This window comes from Dendropsophus ebraccatus, chromosome 8 (genome assembly GCF_027789765.1).
Source record: "Dendropsophus ebraccatus isolate aDenEbr1 chromosome 8, aDenEbr1.pat, whole genome shotgun sequence".
Lineage (NCBI taxonomy): Eukaryota > Metazoa > Chordata > Amphibia > Anura > Hylidae > Dendropsophus > Dendropsophus ebraccatus.
In genome coordinates, this window is record NC_091461.1 from 39713941 (window position 1) to 39723348 (window position 9408).

The 9408-nt window shown below is 41.1% G+C and overlaps 1 protein-coding gene across 2 annotated transcripts in view; it reads left to right on the forward strand.

Annotated features, from left to right (window-relative positions):
- Nucleotides 1-7292, forward strand: part of WBP1L (WW domain binding protein 1 like) — a 39247-nt gene extending 31955 nt beyond the window's left edge. For both annotated transcript variants that reach the window (XM_069980208.1, XM_069980207.1), the window contains exons 2-4: nucleotides 711-813; nucleotides 3053-3214; nucleotides 5061-7292. In XM_069980208.1, the coding sequence (XP_069836309.1) occupies nucleotides 711-813; nucleotides 3053-3214; nucleotides 5061-5770 (975 nt within the window). In that variant the 3' untranslated portion in view covers nucleotides 5771-7292. The remainder of the gene's footprint in view (nucleotides 1-710; nucleotides 814-3052; nucleotides 3215-5060) is intronic.
- The last annotated feature ends 2116 nt before the right edge of the window (nucleotides 7293-9408 follow it).

Below are 9408 nucleotides of genomic sequence, written 5' to 3' on the forward strand. Positions count from 1 at the left end.
GAAACTCTGTTGTTTACTCGTGGGATTATTGTTGGATGATGTGTGGGATTTTTTTTTTTTTTTCTATTCCCCCATTCCACTGGGATTAACAAACTTTGTCATTAGTGGAAAAGCATACTGAACCGTATCAGAAGACAAATTCATAATATGCGCCGAAGATTATATGATTTGTGCTTGTGTGAGAAATTGCAGGTAAATGTGAACTGTGCCTAAAAATCAAACTTCTCTATTCCTCTACTGTACAGTCACCTATTGATACCATGTTTTCATGTACACATCTTCAAAGTTTAAGGAGAAATCCCACCTAAGTAAAAAATCAAGCAGGCAGGGAAGTGAGGGAACATAAAAAAGAAAGCATACTTACCTGTCCAAGTGCCTCCACCATTGTCAGGTGCCAGATGTTGTTTTTGGCCAGCAGCCAGGTACATCATGTGCGATTGCCCATTAGCGGGGTACGTAAGAGTAGCAGCTAAAGTAGCTGCAGGCCACCAGCGGCTGGCACGAATCACTAAGTCAGCACTGCGGGAGCATAGGGATAGGCAAGTATGCTTTCTTTATTATGTTCCACCCACACCGCCAGTCTGCTTGACATTTTTTTTTTTTACTTTGGTGGGACATCTCCTTTATTCTGATTCTTGTGTGCTCTTTTGCAGAGCATTTTAAAGCTGTTTTGCTATCCATACATTTACATTGACATCTTTCTTTAATAGGATAAGGAAACATGCATTGGAGTCAACAATCAAAGTTACATTTGTGAAACGGGTCACTGCTGTGGACAATCTCAGTGTTGCAACTACTACTATGAGCTATGGTGTAAGTCTGTGGTTCTTTATTTTCCTACTTAACATTGTAACTTGCATCACCAGTTCTTCTTCATGCTTCAGATTATCTGATGCTGTATTAAAGGGAACCAGTCAGCACATTGGTGCTGATTGGGCTCCCTGAACGGCTGTACAGACCTCGCAGCCAGGTCCCCTATGGTTTCGAGGGTTCCAGGTTCCATAAGTGTCATATCCCCCTTTTTCCCTCCACCAACTTTTCTCTTGTCTCTCCTTATCATCCCCGCCTCTTTTGCATTTTCTATTATCTTCCCATTCTGTTGCCTCTTTTTCATCCCATCTTCTTTCTCACCTCCTTTTACAGTTTACTCTTTATTTGCTCTCGTTATCATCCTCTTCCGCTTGCCCGTCAGTATTTTCCCCTCCCATCTTTTCCCCTCTTTATCACCCCCTTCTCTTTCCTCACGTTATAGTCTCCTCTTCTTTTGCACCTCTCTTTATTGTATTCTTTTCTAACAAAACACAACAATCACTGAACTCAGGGAGAACAGTGGAAAATTCCAATGGATTACTCCAATTCCAATTTAAGAGTCTCCACTGATTGTCCCATACAAAATTTGAATATGCAAAGAAGGGGTCCTTGGAGTCTCAGTTACGAGTCTCAAAATACGGGAATAGCCAGATATCCCTCTAGCCCATTGCCAAGGGGTGCCTCCTAGTGGGGAGAGCACCAAACCACCCTGATACGTAGTCCCTCAGGTCCTCACTCTGTTACGAGCTTTGGGACCTAAATAGGGAAACACCAGGGTGGCCCCTGTAAGTCAAAGTCTAACTCTGTAGCAAGTATAACGACATAAGACAAGGGTTACCAAGGCTAGGCATCCATCCACAGACTGCAGTTTCGGGGTATTTGCCCCTCGTCAGTGTGGAGCAGGATTCTGGCTACTGGGGCAATGATAAATTGACCAACAAAACACAACAATCACTGAACTCAGGGAGAACAGTGAAAAATTCCAATGGAGTACTCATTTACGAGTCTCCACTGATTGTCCCATACAAAATTTGAATATGCAAAAAAGGGGTCCGTGGAGCCTCAGTTATGAGTCTCAAAACACGGGAATAGCCAGATATCCCTCTCTCCAGGAAGAGCTTCCTTCTCTGGAGAGAGGGATATCTGGCTATTCCCGTGTTTTGAGACTCGTAACTGAGGCTTCACGGACCCCTTCTTTGCATATTGTATTATTTTCTCACTTTATTTCCCTCTCTCTCTCTCTCGCCTCTCAATTGCTCCCTCTCACTTGTCTCTCTCCAAATCACCTCTTGTTACAGTTTACTGCAGTATACCGGAATTTTGCTGTGTATATACATAGGGGTATAGGTAGTATTATTTTATGTGTTTGTGTCCTTTTAAGTTCCTGATCTTCCCTCCTGTTTCTGGGCAGAATGTAATGTGATCTGGAGAGAGACAGGGGGCACTTCTAAGCATCGCTTGCCCCCCCCTCCGTGCCTCCATCTGTGGTGGGTGTACAAGGTATTTGGATGCTCAGATCTAGTAAACAAGACCTGACAGATCCAGACTTCCCTCATGATCAGCAAACTGCTTCATCTAAACATGTTGCGTGGATTAGCATATTATTCCTCTATGCAGAAATATAATAACACTGATGTGGACTGGGATTAAAGAATATGATATATTAGCATGTCTGGTATAAAAGTAGATACTGTGCTTATAGTGGAAGAATTTTTCTTCACCCCTCCCCCCAGAGATATTAGGCTGTAAGGTAAATTTTGGTAATATGTCAATGTGTACTTGATCCCATTTATTGCTGAGCCTGTATATGAAGCCGAATTTAACATCGCCCGGTCTGGTTGTGTTAGCCTTTCAGTGTTTGTTAAATCTGCTCATACTTCTTTACTTTGCTGTACTTTCTGATGTGTCTATTCTGACATCTAAAGGGAGTTTTACAAAACATGGTGGTCTTTGTTTGACTGATGGTGTGGCCAGGGTTACACAGATCAGATGGCATGAAGAAAAGCAGTGCAGCCTCCTAAGTATTTATACAGTTACAGTGCCCTTGTGTCTGGTACTGCAGCTCAGTGAATGGATTTAAAGGAGCTATCTAGGCTTAAAGTGACTCTGTACCCACAACCTGTTTCTTCCTGGCGATCACCCACTTTGTACATTTTATTAACTGAAGTCAAGCCTTCTCTTCCTTGTTATCTTGTATTGTGACTTTTCAGGTCATTGATTCAGATTGCTGTTCCTTTTCCAGGGTTTTGGCTGGTGTGGACGATAATCATAATCCTTAGCTGTTGCTGTGTATGCCATCATCGGCGAGCTAAGCACAGGCTGCAAGCGCAGCAACGGCAGCACGAGATCAACCTCATAGCTTATCGTGAAGCTCACAGCTACTCTTCTGTGCCATTTTACTTCCGTAAGTAATTGTCTCCTTTTAGCTTTGTCTTTAAACTTTTAAACATTTTTAAGTTACCCCTCAAGCTTCTCGTACATTTACTTACAATACATTTTGCTATGTAGAATATTAACTCCTGGTCTAAGCAAATCTGTAATTATACAGCGTATTCATATAGAATCACTCAGGATAAATGTTCTAAGGAAAAAAAATGATATCATTCTCAGAAGAAGAAAAATAACATTAGAAGAAAACAACCCAAATTAGCTAGCTGTCAGTAGTGACTTTCTAGACTGTTTTTGGTTTTCGGGGGTTTTGTTTCTAGCATTGATGCTTAGCTGGAATAAATTGTAAGAAATCGCCTAGGAGTTATGGCTGTACAAACACAACTTTCTGGAGAAATAAAGGTTTTAAAGGGGAACTATCAGCAGATTAGACTATTTAAACCAGCTGATAGCTTGGGGGGGGAGGGGGGCTGTAGCCATGTCCCCAGTGCTCCTAGCTGCTTACCGGGCACAACTAACAGCACGGGAATGGCGCTGAGGATAAAGGCCTTCATCCTCAGCACCCCATGCCCGCTGATAGTTCCCCTTTTAAATGTGCTTACAATGTCCTTGCACTTGTTTTTGCTTGGTCTTACATCAGAATAGAAAGGGTATATAGATGATTTATATAGTTATAGGTGGGAGTTCTCCTTTTATTGATATATGTAAACATACGTGACAGAAGACCTCACAGTGTATTCGCCTAATATATTGCATAATGTTTAAAAATGATTTTACATGTACTCCGCTAACTTTTAAGAGGTGTTCCCACCAATATCTATCCCCTATGTACAAAATAGTTGATGAAGGTATGATAGCTTGCGGTCATTCGTGAGAATGAGGGTCCCGTTCTCCTAGTCTGAATGTAGCACTAGTTGTGTGTGTGTGTGTGTGTGTGTGTGTGTGTGTGTGTGTATGTGCTGCTGCATTCACTGTTTGTGGTACTGCTGGAGGTAAGGGCACTGTACTGTGTGTTTGTGGCAGACCCTAAGGGTCCTTCTACATGGGCCAATATGGGGCTTTGCAAGGACACAAATGAGCGGCAAGATTGGTGCCCTTTAGCAGTGCCTTCAGAAGGCGCGATTCATAGTGTTGCCATTTAAATATGTTGCTCTCAGCCACACATCCCCTGTTCACACAGGAAGATGGGTGGCTGATAGCGATACATTTTGAAGCCACACAAAAGATGTGATCAGCCAAGGATCGGGCATTTTCCCACTATTCACTGACACTTTTGGGCCATGTTCACATGGCGTATGAGACCGGCCGTTCCGTGACCCGGCTGGGTCACTGAACGGCCGGTCTCTGCAAGGATCATTTCAGCTGGTACTGCAGTACCGGCCGGATGATCTTTTTTGTCCGCAGTGTTCTGATGCGGGCGCATCAGCGCGCGCCCGCATCAGAACTCCTCATAGCACACAATGAAGCAAGCGGCCGGAGCTGACAGGGTTACCTGCTCCGGCCTGGATCCCACAGAAAGAGAGGCAATTTGTATATACTTGCAAAGTACGACTGTTGTTGCCGATTGCAACAACGGCCGTAATTTTACGTAGTGTGAACATAGCCTTACACAGACCAATTATTGTCCAAAGGAGCATTTCTAGCACCGCTTCTTGCCAGTAACCAGCCCATATAAAAAGTGAGTACATGACCACAGCCCACTCAGTTGGGATATTTGTGATCATCAGAGGTACCAGCCGTTGGATCCCAAATGATTATACCTTATCCTGTGGGTAGGGGATAAATGTTGTTGGAGAACATACCCTTATATTGAAAATACACTATTACATATTGATGACAATGAGTTCCTTTTCTTTCCATAGGATTTTTGCCAAATTATCTGCTACCTCCTTATGAAGAAGTGGTAAACAGACCTCCTACTCCACCTCCACCATACACTGTTCTACACCAACAATGTGTCGCAGCATGTTCGGGTTCAGGAACCGTAGATGCTGTGCGAAACACCCAAAACAGCCAAACAAGTTCTCCAGCAGCAGCAAGTTGTAGTGGCACAAGACCACCTAGCGTTGTGGACTGTGAACCTTCTACAACATGCCTGGAAAGAGTAGCAAACAAGCCAAATGGCCATGATTCCAATGATCCTGCCTGTGGTGCAGAGTTAGATGAGATGGCCGATCAAGTGTCCTTTTTAGACAAGGATTCTAAGGAACTCTTGAAGGACTACAGCTCTGACAGCTTTGATCAGAGTGGTTTCTTTGATGGCAAAGACAAGACCCCTGGGAGACACCGGAGGTTCACTGGTGACTCGGGGATTGAAGTTTGTCTGTGCAATAGAGGCCATCATGATGACTTTAAAGAGCTCGATGGCTTAATTGACGACACAGGGGAGAACTTCTGTGACACTTGCAATTCTTGTGATGCTCGTCCCCACAGAGACGAAGAAGAAGGGATTTTTGATCATTGCGATAGTAATGACCATCCGCCTTTGCCACGTCAGCCTTTGAGCTTGCTAAACACAATTAATGAACAAGACTCGCCAAATTCTCATAACAGTAGCAGTTCCCGTGGCTAAAGCACTGTCCCAAAGAAAAATTGTTGAATAAGTGACTGTTCCACCTGTTTGTTTTTTGTTTTTTTATTATTTTTTTTTCCATTGTCCTGTACATTAAAAGACTTGGAAATGACCTACCAAAGCTGAAGGAAACACACCCAGCGCTTTACTAATGCCTTTTAGTTTATATGGGGCTTTGGTAACGATAATTTTGGTGATGGAAGACTAGGACAATAAGAGTTGAAGCTGGAGCCTAAAGAGTACAGGTGGAGGCTTCAGTATGAGAAATGTCTGTATTTTACTGTAATCACAATAGAGAAGCAAAAGATTATCTCCTTATAAGAAGAAATCGACATCATAATTCCTCCATTGGATCGAGAGCAACAGATAATGACCGTGCACACGTGGAGCGTCATAAACTGGAAGAGTTGTGGCTAGGAGAGAAGAGATTTGCAGGGGTATACGCCAGTATTGTGACAAAAGTATGTGAACAAATATAAAATGTGGAGGTGCCGAGGGGATGTCAGTGTTTCTGTAGCATGGAGGAAGGGGAAGCATTTTCTTGCGTACACAAGCAAATTTTTCCACAAAGAGTTGACACCTCTTTTACAGTGCAATTACATATATATGGGTTGTACCTCAAATAGGTTATCATAGAAAATGGGTCATTTTCTAGCCTTAAATATAAGCTTTTCTTCCTCATTTTTCCTTTCTAAAATCCTAAAACTACAAGTTTCTTGAATGGACATAATAGTAAAATAAAAAAGCAGCTGGTCTGCTCAGAACCTACTATGGTTGCCTCTCCCTCCACTTTTTGGTGGTCTCTATAGGGCACATAGATTATTGCATGGTTAAAAAGTCACAAGGGCGATGATTTTACATAGAGTGGACTTGGCTGATAAGCCCGAGAAAACACCAGCTCTCCATCCATTGTTCAAGATGAGCACAGCCGCTTTTTGCAGAGCAGTATGTCCTCTTGTTGTGTGAAAACCAATGCAATTTTTACATTGACCACTAGAGAATAAAGTAAAAATGTCATAGTGTGGTAACAAAGTGATTATTATGGGAACGCATGCCTATGTGAGTATGTATTCCAGGTCGTAAGGTTAAGATGTTACTGCTACATTAAGGATATACAGTACGTTTTCTAGACTTATTTTTTTTTTTTTTTTAGAACATTCCCTTCCATTCCATAGGAGGTGGGAATTTTCTTTACAAATTGTTTAAGAGGGGTCTTTAAAATTATGCATTAAGATTGTCACAGTTCTGCACGTGTTACTGTTGACCGACACCATTAAGAAGGTTGAATGTTACAATTTGCCTCATAGAAAGTGCAAGTTTTATTTTATTTTTTTTCTATTTTGAGCAATGTCTGCTCTACGCTTAGGGAAAATTTTTAATTTTATGTTATTTTGTAAACAAATATGTGCACTTCTGATATTTGCATTAAAATATCTGTGGCAACATAGATTGACATTGACAACTTTCTTGCACTGGATTTCGTCATTTTGTTGGACAATAAAATGAAACTTTTGAGATTAAATTGGTGCATTGTATTTTGTGCTGGTTGAGGATTCTTCTCCATGTCCTCTCACTCATGGCACCCAGGGAGAAGTATTATATACAAAAGATGCTAGAATTCTAAATTCTGATTTGATATTTAGAAATAGTTGAAAATGTTAGTAAGCTGTACAATAAAAATATATTCTATGACTGGGTTCACACTACGTTTTTGCAAAAAATGGATAGAAAAAACGGATGCATTTGTTTTGATCCGTTTTTCCATTGACTTCTGTTATAAAAAAAAAAAAAACGGATCTGTATTTTTTTTTAATGGACACAAAAATGAGGTCAACTACATTTTTGTGTATGTTAAAAAAAAAACGGATCCATTTTGATCCATGTTTTTTTTTTTTTTTTTTTATAGAAGTCAATGGAAAAACGGATGCACACAAAGGCATCTGTTTTTTAATCCTTTTTTTTTGCAAAAAACGGATTGCAAAAACATAATGTGAACCCAGCCTTTATCTGTTGTATACCAAATAGAAATAGAGGACCCCCACAAGGCTCTGAGGCTAACTCCTGACAGGTGTTCTATCTGTGATTACTCTGAAACGTCAAAGACTGCCTAAAAAGCTCTGTATCATTTTGGAGGACATGACAAATCTACACTTTTTTTTTTTTTTTTAACTTTAATTTACTCCGTATAGGTCAGGGTTTCCTGCAACCCCACCTATTTTTATTAGGCTACAGCTACATGCCAATTCCTGGCCACATGTCCAGAAACCACTGGGCCACATGAAGCCACCACTTATTCACATGAATGGAGTCGTGTTGCAAACTACAACTGGCTGTGATCCCTCGGTCCCAAATTTACCCTGGATGGATTTTTTGTTCTTGCATGGTTGCAGGCATTTGTGGGCTGCAATGTGACCCCATTTACTTGAATGAGTAGGGAAGTTGCCTAAAACAGTGGTTCCTTCTTTTGAGGCTAGGAATTTCCATGTTGCACTAGCCTAAAACAGCTGAGCACCCTACCACCTCCAGGAACAAAATCACCAATTTTGAGCTTATATTCAGAGCAATAAAAAAGTGCATTAGGCAGAATTAAGCCTGTCAACCCCCACCTTTAAAGCATGTATTGGAAGTCGCTGACACATGTCCTGTAACTCATATTAGTCAAGCCCTTGTATGATCATCGTAAAACCAGGACACATATCCAATTAATGTTTGTATTAAGTGACTGCAAGCAGGGATTTGGCAAACCAAGTGGCATTGAGTCAGAAAGTATACTGGAAAATATATAAAATATATAACTGTGCATGGGACCAAGCGCACTAGGAGATTACGATTACCAAGAAGACCTACCAATAAAAATGGTGTGACTTTGGTTACTTTGGCTCTTGATTTTAACCCTTTCAAGCATGATGGTGTATTGTCAGTGTGGCATGAGGTGAAGGGCCGAAGGATCGAAATATTCGACCATGAATAACAAGCTCTTCTTAATCAAATTAAACTATCTATAAATACAAACAAATGTAATAAACTAGAACCTTTGCCAGGTTTCCATGACCAGAGCCTCTCACAATCATAATTCTCCTTTAATGGTCTCATACTTAAGGTTGTAGCCTGAGTCGGTGGAACGTGTTTAATATAAGGGCTATTTGTTATTATTTAGTGAAACGCATAGCTCCAAAATTCAGCAGAGCTTTAGTGAATTATTACTATTTTCATGTATCTGGAAGTAGAGCCCTGTAATCCTTTACCTAACGAACTCTCCTTGTACTAGTTGACATATTACTACTCAGTTTTCATAGAATAAATACTTTAAAGTGGTATTCCCATTTGAGGAAGTTATCCCTTATCCAGGGAGAGTGATCACGAGAAGGGGACAAAACTCCCTGGAATGAACAAATGGCCCCATGCGGACATGCCCAGTGCTTTGCTTATACTTTATAGGACAGCTGAACACTGACTAGAAAATTAATAGTGTGGCATGCATGGTGCTTTCCATTTCAGGAATACTTTTGTCCCCATTCTTGAGATCGTAGGGAGTTTCAGTGGTCGTACTCCCACCAATCAGCTTATTGTCTTGAAACAAATTTATAATTGTTAACCATTGTGTGTGAATATGAGGTGGAAACCGTTGGGTTGATCTA